General features: G+C 39.8%; 2 protein-coding genes across 6 annotated transcripts in view; one reads left to right on the top strand and one right to left on the bottom strand.

The window, feature by feature from the left end:
* Positions 1 to 8,892: 8,892 nt before the first annotated feature.
* LOC140527520 (uncharacterized) lies at positions 8,893 to 14,119 on the bottom strand. The gene is given in 2 exon segments (XM_072644508.1): positions 8,893 to 11,348; positions 13,245 to 14,119. Coding segments are annotated over 2 exon segments (1,623 nt in total). The 5' UTR covers positions 13,299 to 14,119; the 3' UTR covers positions 8,893 to 9,779.
* A 592-nt stretch (positions 14,120 to 14,711) lies between these two features.
* SPAG17 (sperm associated antigen 17) overlaps positions 14,712 to 22,121 on the top strand; it is a 258,218-nt gene continuing 250,808 nt past the window's right edge. For 3 of the 5 annotated variants that reach the window (XM_072644502.1, XM_072644501.1, XM_072644499.1), the window contains exon 1: positions 14,715 to 14,876. In XM_072644502.1, the coding sequence (XP_072500603.1) occupies positions 14,790 to 14,876 (87 nt within the window). In that variant the 5' untranslated portion in view covers positions 14,715 to 14,789. Of the gene's footprint in view, positions 14,877 to 22,121 lie in introns of all 5 variants that reach the window. The other 2 variants (XM_072644503.1, XM_072644500.1) reach the window with 2 other exon arrangements.

The following is a 22,121-nucleotide window of genomic DNA, read 5'->3' as shown; positions in this document are numbered from 1 at the left end:
CTCAAGACAAATCATAACACTTTCAAAATGTGGATGAGGGAAAAATTATTTAACTTTATTGCAACCACACGCACATGCACACACACACACACACACACACACACACACACACACACACACACACACACATAGAATGCTAGAAATTATAGGTCATCCAATGCCCCGAGTGAGAAGACCTAAAGGAACATACAGAAGGCATTTCCATGCTTGAAAGCAAAAATGACACATAAATGTGGAGACAAAGCAAAGCTAAGGCAAGGCTAGAGTAGTATTTTGGAGAAATGAAATATCAGAGTCCATGGGGTCATTATTTAGGTAGGCAGGTAAGGGATCTTTAGCTTCCATAAAGGAAATAGTGGAAGAATGAAGGGAAGCCAGAGAAGTTGAGTGTCTTCAGTGCTAAGGTTAGCAAGCAGCAGCGCTGCCGGTAGTTCTGATGAATGGCTTTTGTAAGGTTGTTGGAATAATTTTATTTCTGGATTTGTGGTTCTTGTCATCAACTCCTTCTCATGCGTCAGTGATCTGATTTTGAATGTTTCTTTGGAATTCTTCCCTACACCACTCTTCATTTTTATTTTTAAATGCCTCCAGGAAGACAGGAAGTTTTGAAAGATTGGTATCAAATCTGTTTTCTTAAGAAGTCAGGATCTAAAACTGAAAGGGACTATAGAGGCCATCTGGTCCAACCCCCCTCATTCTCCAGTTGTAGAAACTGAGATCTGAAGGTAGGATTTGAAACCCAAGGCTTCCGACACAAATATAGTACTCCGATGATTCTACAGGAGAGAATGAGGCTGATGACTTTGCACAGCTCTGTCTCACTCAAATTTAATTCACTTTCAAGTCAAGACATCACTCTGCTGATGTCATTGGTCCATTTCAAGAACAAAGTCTGGACAACAATGACAACAACACACTTCGCATTGTACCGTGAGGACTGTGGTTAATCATAGTGTACTATGATTAGGGCAAGGCTGGAGAAGAGAGACTATTCCCCTTGTCCCAAAACCCCATCTAGTCACAATTAGAAAGAACAAATAAAATGAGTGCCCTTCACTTGTTATAATGATTCTTTATTTTAAGAATATCCTCATAGTTAAGTTTATGGCTCCCTGATGCCCCTAGAATAATACAGAATCATCCATTTGGATGTGAAGCTGTTCACAGCTTGATGCCACTCTATCTTCCCAGGCAAATCTTACAACAGTCCTTCTTGCTTATGCCAGCAAAATCGGCATACCTACTGTTTCAAGTACAAGGCATTCCAATCCCCATCTCCATGATTTTGCAAAAGTTGTCTCCCATGTCTGAAATGATCTCCCTCCTTACCTCTGCCTCTTGGACCCTTCTCTTCCATCAGTGTTGAATTCAAATGCCACCTTCTTTCTAGAGACAATTTCTGATTCTCCAAGTTGCTAGTACTTCCCTCCTTCCCGGATCATTTAGCATTTTACATAAATATATATGTATATATATATGCATATATAGGTATTATGTTATCTGTGTATGTATAACTACATATATATCTGTGTTATGTGAATCTATATATTTGTATACCTATATATGTATCTATGTATCTGTATCTATATATGTATGTTTATATATACACACACATATATACATATATGTGTGTGTGGATAGATAGATGATAGATAGATAGATAGATAGATAGATAGATAGATAGATAGATAGATAGATCCTATATTCATTTATCTGTGAGCATGCTTTATCTCCCCCACCCCTGGTCGATCCAATAGGATCAATAAACAATAAATATTTATTAAGCACTTACCATGAGTCAGGCTCCATGTTAAGCACTGGTGATGCAAAAAGTGGCAAAAAAAAAGTTCCTGCCTCAAGGAGCTTATAATTTAATGGAATGTATAATGTTAAGTTCTTTGAAAGGAGAGACACATCTCCCTTTTGTACTTGTATCTCCAGAATCTTAGATGGCACCCGGCACATAGGAGACCCTTAAAGAAATGCTTGTTGATTTACTATAAAACCTCAAAAGATGACAAATGTTTGTCAGCAAACTTCAATTTAAGTCAACAACTAAATAAGTGCTGATACCTATAAAGGCATGCTCCAGATGCCAAGAAGAAAATGTTATAATCCTTATCATCATGTAGTTTAAAATCTAGTAATAAAGGTCTGGGATACACAACCATAGAGATCAAGGAGAGATCCAGATAAAGTACTCTATGACAACAGAGTGGAAAATAGTCACATTCTACTTGATGGATCAATTGAGCTTGACTTTGAAGAAGATAGGAAGTCAGCAAATCACAAAGCAAAGATCACTAGACTCAGAGTCATTGGTCTTGCATATGAATCTAAGATCTCATACCTCTTTGGTGTATAATTATGGGCAGTTTAGATCATCTTTCATGGCCTCAGTTTTCTCATCTGTAAAATGTACAGAATATTTGCAATACAGCCCGGATAGACTCCTTTAACCCTCTACTGCTGTGATGTGAACTCTGCCCTTGGCTCTGATTGGTTAAGCTTTCTCTTTACCTTACCCAGAACTAGCCATGTCACTGCCTGGACATATCCAAACCATGCTTCCTAAACTCCAACCATCCTAAACTCCAACCTTCCCATCTCACTTGACTGTGCCTGGGACTACTGGTTCTGATCGATGAACTTTGGTCTTATCAAGTCTCCGCATCCCTTTTTTGCCATTTCAAAATCATATTGCCTAACTTATACCCCTTATCCTTTTTAGCTCCCCTTTTTCTCTTGTGCCTTCCCCCATTAGAATATAAGCCCCTTGCGGGTAGACACTGTCTTCCTTGCTTCTGTTTTTTCCTCAATTGTTACTTTTCCTTTTCTTATTCAGCTGATTCACTCATATCAGACTCTTTCTGAGCCCATTTGGAGTTTTCTTGGCACAGGTACTAGAGTGGTTTGCCATTTCCCTCTCCCATTTGACAGATGAAGAAATTGAGCTAAACAGGGTGAAGAGACTTACCCAAGATCACAGAGCTGGTAAATGTCTAAGCCTGAATTTGAACTGAGGTCTTCCTGGCTCCAGGTCCAGCACTCTAGCCACTATTCTTCCCACTGCATTGTGATGCCTCTCTTAAATAAATCAGATATGGATTTGAAAGATACCAGCAACAACAACAACAACAACAAAGACCAGGCTAGCCTGAGTTTCCCATGAAGTATTGCAAATGAATGATCCCTCTTCTTTCACTTCAAGATATTGCATCTGAAGGGCAACATTTGGGGCCTCTCAGTCCCTGAGAGTTGCTTATGGATTAGAAGGAGGGGTAGGGGGAACAAAAGAAAAATATGAATGGAAGAGATGAATTGATTTGCAAACTAGAATGGACAGCCCCTTTATGGTGACCTAGTATTCTAAGCCAATTTTAACTATTTTAAGATGAAAGAAGCTGCTCATGTACAGATGAGTTCCCTGTTGATATGAAACATTCATTCCCACTGGAGTTGCCCCAAAATGGAATGATTTGTCTCAAGAAGCAGTGAATTTCCCAGCACTAGACATATTCAAATGGATATTTAAATGATCTCCACTTAATGATTCATTCTTCATTCTCAGGTAAGGGCTTGGACTAGATGGTCCATAACAATATTAGTAGCTAGCATTTATATGGTGCTTCAAGGTACATAGGAATATATATGTGTATATATATACACATACATACACACATATACATGCATACATGTATATACATATATACAAACATCTGTGCACACACATATATGCATATGTGTGAGTGTATGTGTATATTATCTCAAACTTTATATATATACATACATATATATGCACACACATATATAATCTCATGTGTTTTGCATAGCAGCCTATGAAGTAGATGTCAGTGGTATCATTTTACAGATGAAGAAACCAATCCCAAGAGGGATCAGGGTCACACAGCTAATAAACAGCTGAGGTAAGATTTAAATTTGAGGTCCCCTGACTCCAAGTCCAACATTCTGTCTGTCCATTGTGATGCTTAACTATCTATAATGCCCTTTCTAATTCTAATAATACCCCAGTTATTTGCTCAGGAACCACCTTGAATTGCCTGTTTTCTGAGTCAGGAAAGACGAAAAGTGGTGAATAGCTTGGCATCATTTTACAGTAGAAATATCTGAGGCAGTTGGTGGTTAAGTGACTTGTCCAGAGTCACCTAACTAAAAGATCTCCCTGACTACAGACTCAGAACTCTATCTACCTAATCTTCTTGGGTTACAGTTTCTTCATCTATGAAATGGGACTTGAACTGAAATGAAAGACCACTTCAGCTCTAGATCCAAAACCTCTGCATAATGGCCTGCTTTTGTAGAAATCTTCCAGACTGTTATATAGATTCTCTTGCATATCGCAACCTACAAATCCTGTATTTGAATGGTGAAGATTCTAGGAAGTGAGAGAAATGATTTAACACAGAGTTATAAGTAGTGGAAATATATTAAGGAATAACAACATAACATTAAGAAATCAAATCTTTTTCTGAACATATAAAAGGATTGCTTGATCATAAATTATGGATTATGAAATAGTCCCCAAAGGAATTATGGCAATTCCCTTCACTGGAGACATTTAAAATTAGATTCAAAGAAAAACTTGAGAGACTACTAGAAAGAAAACTCTCACAGTAACAAATATGAAACAGATGAATTTTCAGACTTGTCCATCTCTAATTTATGGGACTGTTATTTATCGGATTCATTGAAAATAATTTGGTATTCTAAACCTAGGGACCACAAGTTTAGAAAAAATGTAACTCAACAGCTCGTAATAATAGAACCAAAGCCCCATGGGATATGTGACATGTGTGACGAGGAATTTAAGATAGAAACCGTCAGCTTCCTACTTTGCATTTCCCATTGAGAGAGGGAGAGTTCCAGGATCATTTTGAGAAAGTGTCCTGATTTCAGACTCCCCACAATTCATCTCAGGACCGTTAACATGAGAACTGCAGCTGATTGCAATTGCCATGATGATACATAGGGAGAGATGTGATTTCTGGGGTAACAAGCTTCCCAACAATGAAGAACTTTAAAGATTAAAGTCAACACCTTAAATTATCCTCACAACGGAATAGGAAGCTAGTGCTGACTGTGGAGCACAGGTGTAATCAACTCCACATGTCCCACACCCTGAAGCATATGGGAGGTTTAGTCAATGAGCTCTTCCAATGGAATACTATGGCAGCCATGGGGGAGGGGGGTTAGAGCCTTGGACTTGATCAAGACAAACCCATGTCAGCCATTTCTTAGCTATGTGCCTCATGGTAACTCACTGAACCTCCCTCAGTCTCAGTTTACCCATGTGTAAGATGGGAACAGCAATAACACTCTCCTAATAGGGTGCCTGTGAACATCCAATGAGGTAATATATGCAAAGTGGTTTGCAGATTTTTAAAGTGCTCTATAAATGTCAGTACTTATTTCCTCTTGTAGGTTACAAAAGCACATTTTTTTCTCTGATAAAGTTCACATCAGAGGGGGAAAAAGAAAATAAACTTTGTGCTAAATGTAAAAGATATCAAAGAAGGGTAAGAAGGATAGGAAACTCTGGAAGCATCCACAGGTCTGAAGCTCTAAGTTACCCTTAAAGTCATCAAATCTGACTCCTCAGTTTACAGATGAAAAAACTGATACCAGAGAAGTTAAGTCATTTGCACATGTTCACACAGATAGGAAAAAAGTGAAAGAACTAGGATTCCAATGCAGGTCATCTGATTTCAGTTTCAGAATTCTTTTCACTGTTATGAGGTAGCCAGGTACATAGAAAACATGGATGCACTGGGCCTGGTGGCATCATATCTAGCCTGGGACATTGACTGGCCATGTGACCCTTAGCAAGTCACTTAACCTCTGCCTACCTCAGTTTCCTCATCTGTAACATGGAGATAATATATTGAGCTTACCTCCTACTGTGGTTGGGAAGATAAAGTGAGATAATATTTGTAAAATATGTAAATCATATTTGTAATTTAAGGTTTTGCAAACCTGAAAAGCACTATATACATGCTAGATATTATTACTGTACCATAATACTCCTAATCAGATAAAATCTGCAAATATTCTTGGTCAAAGGCAAGGAGGTTCTCAAAGCTAGAGGCTAGTGATTAATTAGCCACTGCTAATCAGCAAGACTTCTAGGTGAATCTAATGACAACAGAAATTCTAGTCTCTTACATGGATTTCAGAAAAGGGGTTGGGGAGGGGGATTCAAAGAGGGGAAGTTCAACCTGCTCCTTCCTGAGAAATAATCCCTGCAAACCTCACACCTCATTAAATGGAAAGGACTGGATCAAAGTGGGAAACTTCTAAAACACCATTTCATCCATATAATAGCTCTGAAAATAGACAACACATTTCTTCAGGCAGATAATCTTTCAAGAACCAAGCTGAGGGTAAATGCAAATTTTCAAATGCAAAGGTTGGATCAAACAAATAAGTGGGAACTTAGGTATGTAAAAGTCAATTCACCAAATTGGGCACAGTTTTGTCTCAGTCACTGACGTGGGAAAATTTATGTAGTAAAGTATATACTTATAAAATTTAAACCCATATTTAGTGGGGGAAACAATTTATTATACCAAAAAAAATCATAAATGCACTACAGATGGTAATGCTTTTTCCCTTGCTTTTGGCAGGGCCCCTTTGACTGAATGGCTCTTCTCTGCCGAAGATAAAATGATTAACCTTGGCTAGTTCATATCTATTTTTGGTATATAAACAGGTAGATTCCACCCCTATTCCCAATTCCAAGGAGAAAACACTATGCCAATCCAATTATTGATTGCATGAGTTCCTTTTCAACATCATAAAACATAAGGATTCTTCACTTTCTCCAGAATAAAGGCGAAAGAAGGTCTTGGGAAGTATGGAGGAAGAATGACCTTCCTCACCTCCAGTCAAAATGACCTGTAAGCTGTTACATGGATCTTTCTGATGTGTCCATTTCTGATGTGCCCATTTCCATACTTTTGCCTACTCTGGTCCAGATGCCTGTAATGGCTCTTCTCACAAGTCAAGTCAACATTACTATGTGCCAAGCACGAGGCTAAGCACTCCTTCTCCACCTGTGAAATTCCAGCACATCTTTCAAAACCCAGATCAAATGCTACTTCCTCAGTCTCACTTTGAATGTTCTATTTGGCATTCTACCTCTTTGTGTGTGAAAAGAGGTGTAAAAGAGGTGTTAAGGAGTTTTCCTACAACCAGACAACACGGTGAGAAGTTCTTCAATCTCTGAGAGGCACATTTGCAACTTTTAAAAGATATGATCCTTTCAGACCTTGGCCAGCCTAAAGAACATGTGTTTATACTTCTTTACTCTTTTAAGAGGTGTGAATAAATTCCTCAATCAACTGGAAGGATCAGGCCAGAGCCCCAGTTACCTTAAGAAATAAGAACTGAAAAGTCAGAGTTTGTCTGGATGAGAACCATCTACGGAAAAAGAACCTACCTCTTGAGAGAGAATTTCTCCTCACCATTTTACCTGAGATGATTGTAGACTACAATATGGAGAAGGAAGAGGATTTCTCTTCCCTCCCCAGCTTCCCGTCTCTTCTTCTTCCACTTCAGCTGAAAGTAGATTCAGAATAATGAGCTGCAGAAAGGAGCAGGTCTGGGGAGCCCAGGTGGGTGATGTGCCCAGCAAGGATGCAGTTCTTAGGAGGAACAGCTTGGGACCAACATAAGAAGCATTTTGACCCTTCCGTGTTATAGACATGAACTGTTGTCTCAGCCACCACATCTTTCCTACATGTGTCTCTCAAGTTATATTCTCTATATGTATGCCCACTGATTCTTTGTATTTGTAGAAGAATCTTCCCCAGGTTTATGAGAGGAATATTGTATTTCTACTAGTTTATATTATGCCATTTCAATAAATGCCTTCACTCCAAGCTAATTCTGTGAAGTAGGATCAATTGGGGCTTGTAGGCTACAATTTTAGAAATACAAACCCTCCCCCACAGTACTTTGAACCTGCCAAAGCAGTCATAGCTGCTGGGAAACTGAAGCTGTGAGCTAAAGATGGGGATAGTCCAGAGGGAATGCTACAAGTAGATTTTTTTAGCTCCCCTGCTAAATAATGAGGGTTTTTGCTGGCACCATGCAAGTTCTGACAGTTCCTAAGGAGCAGAAAGGCTTCCAATAGCAGAATATATGCCTACTGTCTCAATGCCAACTTGGCAGAGCAGGAAAGCCTCACTAAAACCAAGGTCATCCCCCTTTTTCCACAGTTCACAGCAATCATCCGTGTTCATTTAAGACATTTTAAATATAACGTACTAAAATATTTATAACAGTTCTTTTTGTGGTGACAAAGAATTGGAAATTGAGGGGAATGTCCATAAACAATTGAGAAATGGCTGAACAAATGAATGTATATTGAACATATGTTCAACTGAATATATGAATGTAATGGAATACTATTGTGCTATAAGAAATGATGAGGAGGTAGACTTCAGAAAAATTTGGACTTATATGAACTGATGCTGAGTGAATTGAGTAGAACCAGGAGTACATTGTACACAGTTACAGCCACATTATTAGATGACTGACTTTGATAGACCTGGCTCTTCTCATGAATGCAAGGATCTAAGACAACTCCAAAGGCTCATGATGGAAAATGCTATCCACATCCAGAGAAAGAAATATATGTGAAGCAGATTGAAGCAGACGATTTGATCTCTCTCTTTGTTTCTTCTTCCTCGTGGTTCCTTCTATTGATTATAAGTTGTCTTTACAACATGACTAATGTGAAAATGCTTAATACGAATGTATATGTAGAGCCTATAACAGATTGCATGCAGTCTTGCAGAGGAGGAGAAAATTTAAAACTCAAAAGCTTGTGAACATGAATATTGTAAACTAAAAAGAAGTAAATTTTTTTAAAGAGACAGCCTTTATTTTAAGTATTTTGCATGATAGATTTCAAAAGTAAAATGTTCAGAATATCAATTCATCTTTAAAGGAAACTACTTTTGACTGGGGAGCACAGAAAGGAAATAATCTGTAAGAGTGGGAGAGACAGCTCCACAAACTTTTTTTTTTTGACTTTTTGTTCTATTGTCCATCTCAATAAAATTAATTCTTTGCTTCCATTTTAATTTACCGTTAGCAACAACAACCAAAGTTCTTGAAATAATAATTCATTCCGGGAGATAGATAGGGTTATAAAATAATCAAACCTCTTGGATTCTGTAACAGAACTGGAACAGATGTTGAAATTGACTGCTCCCTCTTTGACACCAAAAAGGTGTTAACTAACAATATTTGATCACTTCTCTGCATTTTCATTAACATATGAAATTATTTAAATTTTAAAAATTTAATTTAAATTTAAAAAGTCAATATATTCTCTTTAAACATCTCTCACATTCACAATACTTTAACTATTTCAATTCAGTGTTGGTGTGGTTTAACTAATTTCTCATTCATAAGTCAAACAGCAATTTAAGCAATACAACCCACCCATGGATAGTGATAGTCTTTTTGGGTTTTGTAGTGCAAATGAAACAACAAACAGAACTGCAGCAACTATCTGACATTCCTAAAATATAAAACAGACAAGATACAGTACATGCAAAAAACTCTAATAAGCAGATGGTCACAGGGCTGAAACATTGGACAAATTTAGTTGGTGGTCCAGAGGTGCAGTTGAAGGGTTTCCCCAAAGTGTTTCAAAGTTTCTCTGTACACCAAGTTGCATCTCATGCTTTGTACTTGTCTTTACCAGTCTCACTAATGACACAGACATGGTTCAAGTCCCTGAAGTATTATTTGTAGTCAAGGGCATATCCAACGACAAATTTGTCTGGAATTTCAAATCCAACAAAGTCAGGTCTATATCCTACACTTCTAGGTGTCCTTTTCACCAGCAAGCTGGCTACTTCTACCATCTTTGGATTATACTGCTTGACCAAGGAAAGCAAAGTCTGCATCATTTTATCTGTGTCAATGGTATCTTCAACAATCAGGACGTTCTTTCCAGTTACAGTTGAGAGATCATCCCCACCAATAACTTTTATGTCCCCTGTTGACTGGTCATTCTGAAGGTTTTCTTTAATATTCTCAGAAGAGCTAGCTTCTTGGAGACTTGGGGGAATCTTTTCCTCAGTGTCGAAGGACTCCTGGCTTTTTGATTTGGGGGTGACTGGCTCAGAATCTGTCATCTCCTCCTCCATGTTGAGCATTTGTCCATTCTGTACGTGACTATCAGGATCAGACTTGTTCTCTAGAGGATTATTACATTCAACTTCCTCATCTTCCTCCTCCTCTTCTTCCTCTTCTTTCTCTTCCTGCTCTTCTTCCTCCTCCTCCTCTACCTTCTCCTCGTCCTCCACCTCTACCTCCTCGTCATCCTCATCCACCTCTTCTATCTCCTCCTCATCCTCTGCTTCATCATCATCTTCTTCCTCCTCTTCCTCTTCTTCATCTTCCTCATCTTCCTCAGTCAGTTTTACCTTTTTCGGTGGGCTCTTGTTATCAGTTTCAGAGGCAACTCACTTGGCAGGCAGATTGACAAGTTTCACATTATTTTCTTCTACCTCTTCCTCTAGTGCAACTAGATGTTGGCCACTAATGTACATGGGCCCGGAACCGCATTTTAGATGCAGAACAACCGGTGGGGTAATCTCAAAGCCACCAAGTGAAACCATGGGCTGCAGGGACAATTTCAGTGATGCCAGGGTGACTGTAGTTGGGCTGCCTTCGAAATTCAGGGCCTCAGCTTCAACGACATGCAGTTCATCCTTGGCACTAGCTCCTAAGCTCACTGTTATCAATGAAAGCTGGTGTTCAGTTTGCTCATTCACCACCTTGAAGTGAAAATCTTTGTCAGCTTTGAGTTCACAACCAAAGACGAAGCTTTGAGCCCGAATGTGGTTCACATTCATATCCTTGTTTTCAGTGGGGCAGTTGTATGAAAGGCAGCGGGGAATCGGGGTGGGGTGGGCAATGGGTAGCTGCTGGACTCTGTCTTCTGTGGAGTTACAGTAGCTCTTCAATCTGATAAAATCTACTGTCATAGGAATTGATTTGTCACCATTCCTGTTCAGTGCCTTGATATAATCTAGCAAATCAGCAAAGAATTTATAGCCACCCTTGAGGACACAGAGGGCAACAATATGGTGGCCTCCCATCTCCTTCATCACATCTCGTGCCAAACGTTCAGTCCTGTCCATGATAAGTCCATGAGGAATGAATACTTTTTCCAAATCCTGAGCATAATGCTTAGGGATGCAAAATAAGTCCAGGTCATAGCCTGGTTCATCATCTTCAATTACGATACTGGGACTCAGGTTTGCCATGATGGTGAAGGAGGCTCCACTGCGATGGCTGGGCAGCTGCAGGAGGACAGGAGAGGAAAGGAGAAGCAAAACAAATAAATTTTTAAAAATAAATAAAATGTACTAATTTTCCTTAATTTAATAAAATTTAGGTCACAGCAATAGCCAGAAACTACTTAGGTCATAAAGGGGTTGTGGAGGGAAATAGATGTTTCAGGTATTCACAGACTAGATGGTGAACAACAAGAAGGCAGAAATTATGTCCTATTTGCCTTTCTATCTCCATCAGAGAACTTTGGTCTATGCTTTGAAAGAGATTGGATAGTGTTGGGTGAACAGAAACAAGAATGGGATAACCAGAAAAATGCTCTTGCAGGCAGCAAAGATGGAAAAGCAGGTGACCAACACTAGCGGTTGCCTCTTCTGTTTCCTGGAAGGCCCACCCTTCTAAACTCTGCTTCTTAGAATTAGTCCCTACCAGAGGTAGGAAACCTGTGGCCTCAGGGTCACATGTAGTCTTCTAAGTCTTCAAGTGTGACCCTTTGACAGAATCCAAACTTCACAGAACAAATTCCCTTAAGAATTTGTTCTATAAAACTCGGACTCAGTTAAAAGGCCGCATGTGAGGACATAAAAGGGCTCATCTGGCCTTGAGGTCCCAGGTTCCCTACCCCAGCTCTAGACCCTTTAAGGCTCAGATGATGTGCCAACTTTTATAGAAACCTTTCTGGATTCCCTTCCTCAAATCATATGTGTGCATATGTATATATATAATGTATGATTACAATATAATGTATAATAATATATGATAAATGACAATGTATAGTATATACAGTATGTATCATATAATGATTATGTGTATTGTATAATATATAATATGCATGAGCCACATATTACATGATTATATATAATAATATATGTGATATATAATACATCATATATATATTTAACATATTATATTTTATGTGTATATCATGTGTGCTATTATATCATATGGGCTATTATATTATATAATTGTAATATTAATGCTGCATTCTGTACTCCATGTCCTGGAACGTTCTCCATCTCTGACTACTGACTTCCTTGGCTTCCTTTAAGTCCCAACTGAAATGACACTTTCTACAAGAAACCTTAGTCCCTCTTAATTACATTGCTGTCCTTCTTTTAATTATTTCCTATTGATATTGTATACTGTGTTTTGTATGTATGTTTGCATGTTGTCTCCTTGATTAGACTATAAGATCCTTGAGAGCAGGGACTGTCTTTTGCCTCTTCTGCATCCCCAAAGTTTAGCTCAGTGTCTGACTCATAGTGATTAATAAATGTTTATTAAATGAACATATAATGACATACATTGATCATATATAATATATATGTTATACGTTACACATTGATGCTTATTGCATAAACATATATATTACATGCATACATATATGTGATATGTTGCCAATTGTATATATAGTTATATGTGATATGTGCATTAACATAAATTAGATACACATTTTATATCCACATGTACACATATAGTATCTACATTACAAAATACACATGTAGTATATATCATAATTATATATTATATATATACTATAAATTACGCTCTCCTGATGAAAAGGCAATGTGCCCTAAGTGTCTAGTTGACTAGTCTTAGGACCCAGCGTATAGAGCACTGGAGCCTGGAGTCAGGAAGACCTAAGTTCAAATCTGTCCTCTGACACATACTAGTTATTTAACTTCTGTTTGCCTCAGTTTCTTCAACTGCTATAATAAAAGCATCTACCTCCTAGGGTTGATAGGAGGATTAAATGAGGTAATTGTAAAGCATTTTACAGTGTCTGGTACAGAGAACATGCTACATAAATGTTAGGGAAACTAAGTGGCACAGGCACACAGAATATAGGGTCAGAGTGAGGAACACTCATCTTCCTGAATTAAAATCTGGCCTCAGACACTTACTAGCTGTGTGACCCTGGGCAAGTCACTTAACTCTGTTTGCCTTAGTTTCCTCATCTGTCAAATGAGCTGGAGAAGGAAATGGCAATCCACTCCAGTGTCTTTGCTAAGAAAACCCTAAATGGAGTCAAGAAGAGTCAGAAGTGATTTCTTAGCCTGGGGTCCATGAATTTGTTTAATTTTTTAATAACTCAATATAGTTGGTTTCTTTTGTAATCCTGTCTATCTTATTTATCCTCTTCCCCTCCTTTCCCTCTTCTGTCTCCTCTTCCCCCTCCTTCTTCTCCTTTTTTCACCTTTATCCTCCACCTCTTCATTCTCCTTCTCCCCTCTCCTCCCTCTCTTCTTCCTCCCCATCTTCCTCTTTCTTCTCCTTTCCTTCCCTCCCTCCCTCAGTTTACTCTGGAGCTCATAGATTGGACAACAGGTCCCTGCCCACCTAGCAGAGAGTGAATGTAAATACTAAATAGTAACTTTTACCCAGGAACCCTGAGGGTCTTCCCCTCCCAATTTGATGGTTTTTGTTATATTTTTTTCTTTATTAAAAGGGGCCATCCCATTAGTAACTTCTTAAAGGAGCCTATTCATTGAGTGGGTGTATCTCACTCAAAGTGAGAATCTGACAACACCTTAGTCTAAATTGGCTAAGGTCTCACATTGCATCCTGGGCCATTTCCAGCCCTACTGATGAATATTAGGCCACTACACCCAGATGGCTCAGGAGAAGAAAGTGAGGTTGGTGACCTCGCACAGCTCTCCCTCCCTCAAATCAAAGTCAACTGTAAGTCATGTCACCATCTTGATCCTCTTCCAGAAGGAAGGACAAACACAACCCTCCACTGCTCCTCTTCCTCCTTCATTTCCCCCTTCCCCTCTTCCTCCTCCTTTCTCTGTCCTCCCTCTCCCCATCTTTCTCCTCCTCTCCCCTCCTCCCCCTACTTACCCTCCTCAATTCTCCTTCCTCCTCTTCCTCTCTTACCCTTCTTTCCTCTGCCCCTTCCTCCCTCTCCTCTCTGTCCTCCCTTCCCCTTCTCTCCTCCATCCCACCCCGCATCCATCCCCCATCCGTTAAAAATGGCCTCTGGAGCCCCCAGGACAAAGTCCGGTGCCTGCGCTGACGCTCCCAGGAGACGGTCTGAGCTTTGGACCACGGTGCTCCGACTCCACAGAGGCAGTGTTGGGGGGTGGGGGGTGGGGGGTTGTGTCTCAGAGACCACCCACGCGAACACCTCCTTTTCCCATTTACGGCTGAGCCCACCAGAGCCAGAGAAGGCAGTGACTTCTCCAAAGCTGCACAGCTAGTCTGGAGAAGTCGGATTCAAACCCCCGTCTCCTCGCTCCGGGGCAGCCTCTCCAGGAGCGCAGGCCACTAAGCCACCTCTTGGTTGCTAAGGGAGACCGCAGCAGTTAAGCCCGGACTCTAGAATGGGACTGGGTGGGGAGGGGGTGAGGAGAGAGTAGGGTGGGGCGGGGCTTTGGTTACTATGGAAGCGGGACGCTCAGCCTCCTTCACCAAAGCCAGAAGCGAGTGCCTCTCCAGCCCTTTGCATGGGACCCAAGAGAGATAAAGACAAGGCGGGGGTACCGGCCTCCAAAACCTGGGAACCTGGACTCATTGCCGCCCCCTTTAACCAGGTAAGTCGTCACTGGAGCCGGTCCATTCCTTAGTGGCTTCCCTGGCTCTCAGGATGCCCGGTAACCCCGCTCCTGCCGCCAGCCCTTGCGCTCCTACTAATCACTGTTACTCTGTTCTTATCTCCCTACCAAAAAATAAAAGAGAGAAAAAAAGAAAAGTTGGGGAGGTGTGTTCTTCCAGACCCCGCCCCTCATCATGCTGACGTCACGGCAAGGGGGCCTAAGCCCAGGGTTTTCTTTGGGCCCCCAGAGTTCTTTTCTCCATCCTTCCCTCCCTGCTCAGTTTAAAGGTCTTTGGAATCCGACATTGTAGGACTCTGAACAGGAGTGGTTGTCTAATTTTTTTTTTTAATTTAACGAAAAATTTTAAAAATACAATAAAAACCTAATGGTTGTGAAGTACAATGTCTAAAGAGAGGACTTTGACCATATCGCTTTTCTTCATTCAGAACACAACTAGATTGTTGAATTCAGTCAGGTGACTGAAGCAAGGTGTAGTAGAATTGTCTTTGGAATAAGGCCTGGATCCAAATCTCAGGTCTTCCACTTAGCTAGTCTTGTAACAAGTCATTTAACTTCCTTGGGCCTCAGTTTCCTCATCTTTAAAAAATGGGGGAATGGGAGTATGTGAGTTGTAAGATACTTCTACATATAATACATACATACTTCTTATAAACTGGTATGGTTTAAGTGGCATAATATATAGAACTCGCTAGGCTTGGAATCAGAAGACCTGAGTTCAGATCCAACTTCAGACCCTTACTAGCTGTGTGACCCTAGGCAGGTCACTTCACCGTTTACCTCAGTTTCCTCACCTGTCAAATGAGTTGGAGAAGGAAATGGCCAACAAATTCCAATATCTTTGCCAAGAAAACTCCAAATGATTCTGACATGACTGAACAATAATATGGTGAGAATGTTAGAAGGAGAGGCTGTACCTTAGGAAAACTGGTAAAAGGACACAGGAATGTGAAGGATTGTGGCAAAGGAAAGTGGAAGAGGAATAAGACTTTTGTTCTTTTTGCCTCCAGAGGACAGGAGTTGAAACAATGGATGGCAATCATAGAGGCAAAAATGAAATAATGCAAACTTTAGTTAGTGATTAGAACCAAGGTGAGTGTCTTTGGAGGTAATGAGCAAGCAGTTAAATTATTAAGCTCCCTTTTGTGTCAGTCACATTGTTAGACACTGAGGCATACAGACAAAGAAAACAAAAACAGTGCTGAGATCCTCTAGCAGGGCAGGATGGTCAGTGAGGATGGGATTCTTGATTGGGGTGAAGGATTGGACCAAATGACTTCTGAGATAGTCATTGTCTGAGTAGTTATTGCTTTCTGATCATAGAAAAGATTGTGTACATTGGAGATCTGAATGCATGCAGACCCCATCCAATAACTCAGGGCCTTTCATTTGGGTTGGTATCATCGATTCCTGTGCACCAGGGTTGGCTACTTGGCTTTGTTTACAAAAGATAGCAACGTAAACCAACCTACCTACCCATAACCCCAAGCCCCATCAGATCATAAACCACTGGACATTCTTTGCATTCCCTTCATCTTGGAAACAGGAGATGTTGCAGTGGATAGAGTGCTAGACCTAGAGTCATGAGTTCAAATCTAATCTCAGATACTTACTAGCTGTATGATCCTGGGCAAGTCACTAACTCTATTTGCCTCACTTTCCCCAACTGTAAAATGAGGCTAGCACCCACCTGACAGAATTACTGCAAGGATCAAATGAGATCATATTTGTAAAAGTGTTGAGCACAGTACCTGGCACATAGTGGATTCTTAGTCCCTCTTTCCCTTTCCTGTTAAAAATTTTATGTATCTCTCAAGACCCAGCTCAAATACCACTTATCCCATCAGACCTTCTCTTATCCTTCCTTCTCTCATCCCCCCCAACCAAAGGTAATCCTACAAACTAGCACAGCTCTTTGGATCTTCCTTATTTGTTTAATGTATACTAATTAATATTGTAGTTATTGCTCTACATGAGTTGTTTATGGTGATTTAACTATTAAAAATGGAACACATAGGCAAAAGAAATATTTTTTGCAAAGTGTTGCTAAAAGTGCATTCCCTCTCCTTAAAACGACCATTTCCCTAAAAGAGCTGGGATGTGTGGTAACTGTATTTTTTTCCTCCTCTAGGATTTTCAACTCACTGAGGGTAGAAAATATGTCTCATTTATTTTTGCATATGGTAGTATGCTTTATAATGGACTGAGGGAGATGGGGAAGGAGGAGGAGAGCTCAGGATCCCACAGCTGTTGCTGAAAGTTCACTTAAGAGTTGGGAAGGTATTTTTTGTGGATAACCCACATCATCCGCTGCAACTTCCATCCCTTGCTCTTAATTCTGTCCCATGTGATCAAGAAACACATCTAACCTCTTTTTCTCATAATGATTTTTAAAATATTTGAAGATAGTTTCTGTGCTTCCTCCCACCTTTAGCCCTCTTTTCTAGACCCTAAGGATCTGTGGTTCCTTCAACCAGTATTCAGACTAGCATGATGCTCAGTCCTCTCACCAACTCAGTCAGAGTCCCTTAAGTTAGGGAGGAGGAACCTGTGGCCTCAAGGCCACATGTGACCTTCTAGGGCCTTAGGTGCAGCCTTTTGATTGAGTCCAAGTTTTACAGAACAGATCCTTATACTAAGGGAATTGTGAAGTTTGGATTCAGTCAAAGGGCCTCACTTGAGGACCTAGAGGGCTACATGTGGCCTTGAGACCACAGGTTCCCCACCCTTGCCTTAGATAGTCTTCAGTTTTCAACACACTTCCTAAAGTTTAGCATCTAAAACTGAATATAGCATTCCAGATGTGGGCTGAGCATTACATGATGTTTTCTTAGGGACTGTAATGAGTTGATTGGCTACCTTTCAATTAGCGCTCCACATGAATTCTATCTTGAAATCATAATAGTGTGTCTTTTTTTTCCTCCATGAATGGAATTTTTTTTAATTTAGGAGTTAGTCCTTACATAGGACTTTTTGGAAACAATTATGACATACAAGTCCTGTATTAATGGAATGAAGTGATGGAGTCCTGGTTTACTTGAACATTCTGAAATATGGGATCTCAATTCAGTAATCCTCAGTTATGGTCTCAGATTCTTAGGACTATTTTTTGAAGCTTTTCTATAAATGCCCTTTTCCCTTCACTTTTATAACTTAAACTTAGCCCACACTCTTTTTCCCTCCATTTTCTTGAAGTATTTGGATGCCAAAGTTTGGCTTGGAGTGAACCTTTCTGCTTGAATTATAAACTGCTGGACCAAAGTGTTTCATGGAGGTGCTGACACCATATTAAGTCAAGAGTTGCAAATATGAAGTTGTAATTTTCCTAGTCCAGTGGAAAAAAACTAAAGGCATTCTTTTTCCTTGTCTTAAGACCCTTTAAAACCTATTTAGATTTCCTGGTCCTACACAAACAGTACAACTCTAATAAATCTTTTTTTCATTAGTAGAAAAAGCTGGAATTCAACATAGTGTCAAAGTTTTAGCTATGAAGAATGAGTTCCCTTCTTCTCCATGTGCTGGACAGCATGCATTCCCCTAGTGGCAAAAGGAAACATTGTTCTGACCTTTCTGTATCCTTGCCTCATATGTGGCCCATGTCTGGTTCAGGCACTAAAGTATACTGGCAACTCTATGTGATAGTGTGGATGGCTCTGATATTTGTGTGAGTCACTTTGCATAAGGATGTTCACTGAAGTGATATAGGCAAGGACAGGAGGGAGGAACCTGTGGCCTCAAAGGCACATGTGACCCTCTAGGTCCTCAAGTACAGCCCTTTGACTGAATCCATACCTCACAGAACAAATCCCCTTAATAAAAGGATTTTTTCTGTAAAACTCAGACTCAGTTAAAAGTCTGCACCCAAGGCCCTAGAAGGCCACATGGGGCCTCAAGGCTGCAGGTTTCTTACCCCTGGGCAAGGGTAAGAGATCATCATTTGACTTCCCATCACCCTTCACCAAAAAACAAAGGTGCAAAAGGTTCTCAGATTATCAAATACTCTTTTTTCACATTGGCTGTTCTTTGGCAGAGCTGCTGTGCTTCAGGTGAGGAGGAAAGAGCAAAGAATGACAAAATTTTAGTCCTTCATTTGTCCCTAATGGTGTGTTCTGGGACAAGTCACTTTGTATTTCCCTGTGCCTCAGTTTCCTCTCTTCAATAAAGGGGAGGCTGAATCAGATAACTTGTACAGGTGCTTCTAGCTCTAGGCCTCTATGAGTGTGTCAGGCCTTGGCTTGATCCTTTAGGGGGATTCTACTTAACAGATTTATATAAGTGGATCCTCCTTTCCTTCCTGCCCTTCTCCATTCCCAAGGTTCAATAGTATTTTTTAAGCTTGAGTTCCCTTTGGACTGCAGGAGGGCTCATAGAGGAAAACATCTGCTTTCCTAACTTATTTTTATTGACTTTCTCTTATGCTGTTATTCTGGGTTGTCTTGGGCAGATGGAACATCAATTTGAGTTTGTAACACATGTTGACTACCTAACTCAAGAATCTCTAGTGAATCCTTCTTTTAATTCATAGAGCACCCCACATAGTTCACAAACTACCTCTCATTTAGCGGATACTTTTGAAAGCTTCTCAAGGCACAGTAGTAACCCTTGAATTGTGATTTAGTGGAAGGAATTTTGTGAGACATGAGAATATAACAAAAGCAATCACTATTTGTTCAACATCTACCATGTGCCAGGAATTTTGCTGAACTCTGAACGTACTAAGACAAGAACCAAATTGTCCCTGCTATCAAGGATTCTATAAAAGGAAACATTTATTTATGTGTGTGTTTTTATGACTATAATATGTGTGTACATATATGTACCAGATTTGGGTGAGGAGGGTCAGGTAATAGTGCAAGTGGAATCTTCAAGTAGATGGTGGCTGATGATCTGAGCTCTAAAGAAAACAAGATTGTTAGGGGGAGAGGAAAGAGGAGATCAATTTTAGGCAGTTTCATTTGAATGGTGGGCTCAGAAACAAGATTGCAGAAGGTTTAGAAGAGAGTTAGATGAGAGGAGGGGTGGTATTTCCTATGAAAATGGTGTTTCCAAGGAGTTTAGTCATTAAGGGGAGGAGAGTATTGGAGCTAGTTGTAAAGATAGGATTGGGTTAAGAATTTGTTTATTTTTAAAGGATGAAGCTGACACAAGCAATTTTTGTAGGCAGCAGAAAAGGAACCAATGAATAGATAAGGAGAAATTGAAGATGGGGGAGGAATCTGCTGGAGAGGTTAGAAGGGGATAAATCTTAGGGTTCATGTGGAGGAGTTGGATTTGGCAGGAAGTGTCACCTCTTCATCTCTGGACTGTAGCGCAGGAAGAGGGAGCGGTCAGAGATATCCAAAGGAGGTGAGACGAGGAAAGAAAACAAGCTATGAATAAGGTGAAATATGGGTCAAGGTCCTCCACTGAAAGGGGGAGAGACGAAGGTGCTGTGGGAGACTTGAGGAATGAAGACCATTGCATAGCTGCTATGCAGAGTGGGATAGTTCATGGATTATGGAGGAACAGAATGTTTGTAGAGCTAGCATCAAGACTATATAGGTTACACCAGAGAATCCAAGAAGCAGGGAGTAATGTGTAATATAGCCAGAAAGGTAGCTTGGCATCAAGCTATAAAATGCTTTAAATGCTAAGAGTTTTCATTTGATCTTAGAGACAGTAGAGAGTTTTTTGAATTTTTTCAAGTAGCAGAGGGACAAAGTCAGACCAGTACTTTAGGAAAATCATTTTGGCAGCTGGGTAGAGAAATTTGAGGCAGAGGGGCAAATTAGGAGGCCATTGCAATTGGAGAGTCAGGAGGGAACAAGGGCACGAAATTAGAATAGTGGCTATGTGAGCCTTGATTTCCTCATTTGTAAAATGAGGATAATTATACCTACAGTCCTCACCTTACAGTAATCCAAGGATCAAATACAATTTATATATATATATACATATATACATATAATACACACACATATGGGGCCTAAAACACTATGTAAAAATCAGCAAATTATTATTATATATTCTTCTTTGGAGGGTGGATGACTGATTATTCATCAATAATTAATTATTCAGTTATTATCAATTGATTTTATTATTGAAATTGACATTTTATTTCTTTATTTTGACCTATAATGTACAAACATTTAATTCATTCATATATATCTTCAAACTTGATTTTTTTAAATAAAAAGAAAATGTTTACTTAAGAACATTGGCAAGTCAGTTAGGAAAGTACACTTTAGTATAAAATGCAGAATTATTTTTGTGCTTTCAGACAACAAAGACTACACTGATACAGAAGAAATTAAAATCTTTCCATTTCCTACCATTGGATACATGGTATAGCTACTTAGGTATAAATCTAAGCATTTTGACAGAGGGATGGCCAGCTTTGAGGGAGAGATGTTAATCTAGAATATATTTTTAGACAAACAAGATAGATTATTGAGATAATTGGTGGGAGATTTTAATCTGATCTCATGATCACAATATGATGACAGTGAGATGCTGTGATATGGGCCTTCACTGGTTCAGTTGCTTTTGAGCTTATATTGGATCCAGAATAGTTGATCAACCTTGCGACCTGAAGGCTATTACAAATTAAGTCAGTGGCACAGTGGACAGAACATTGGCCTGGAATTAGGAAGATATAAGTTCAAATTTGACCTCAGATACTAGCTGTGTGATTCAAGGCAAATCCCTTAATGTCTGTCTGCCTCAGTTTCCTCAGGGGATAATAATAGTGTCTATCTTACAGGATTGTCATAGAAATCAAATGAAATAACATTGGAAAGTTCTTAGCACAGTACCTGGTACATCTACTGATGCTTAATAACTACTTGTTCCCTTCTCTCTTCCCCACTCTGGAACCCCGTCCCCTCCACCAGAGAATCAAGCATAGACTCAGATTTCCTAGGCTTCCATAAGTGTATTGAGTTCTGGCTCATGACTGAAATCTTTCTGCTGACATTGGGGAAAATACTGGGTTCATTTTAAATGCAATGCGGTGTCAGGATGGAAAATATTTAAAAGCTAGATGAAAATGCAAAAATTAAAATGTAAAACAGGACAGCATCCTGGTGTACTAGAAATGTCATTGGCTCAAGAGGCAGAGAATCTGACTTCGAATGTGGCCTCTGCCCTTCACTGCCCATGAGAACATTGGCAAGGCACTGCTATAATCCTCTGGACCTCACTTTACTTATCTGTAAAATGAGGGAGTGGAACTAGAAGAATTCC

This window comes from Notamacropus eugenii, chromosome 2 (assembly GCF_028372415.1).
Source record: "Notamacropus eugenii isolate mMacEug1 chromosome 2, mMacEug1.pri_v2, whole genome shotgun sequence".
In the NCBI taxonomy this organism is placed as follows: Eukaryota; Metazoa; Chordata; class Mammalia; order Diprotodontia; family Macropodidae; genus Notamacropus; species Notamacropus eugenii.
The sequence above is the reverse complement of the archived record's forward strand: the minus strand, read 5'-3'. Positions and strand labels throughout refer to the sequence as shown.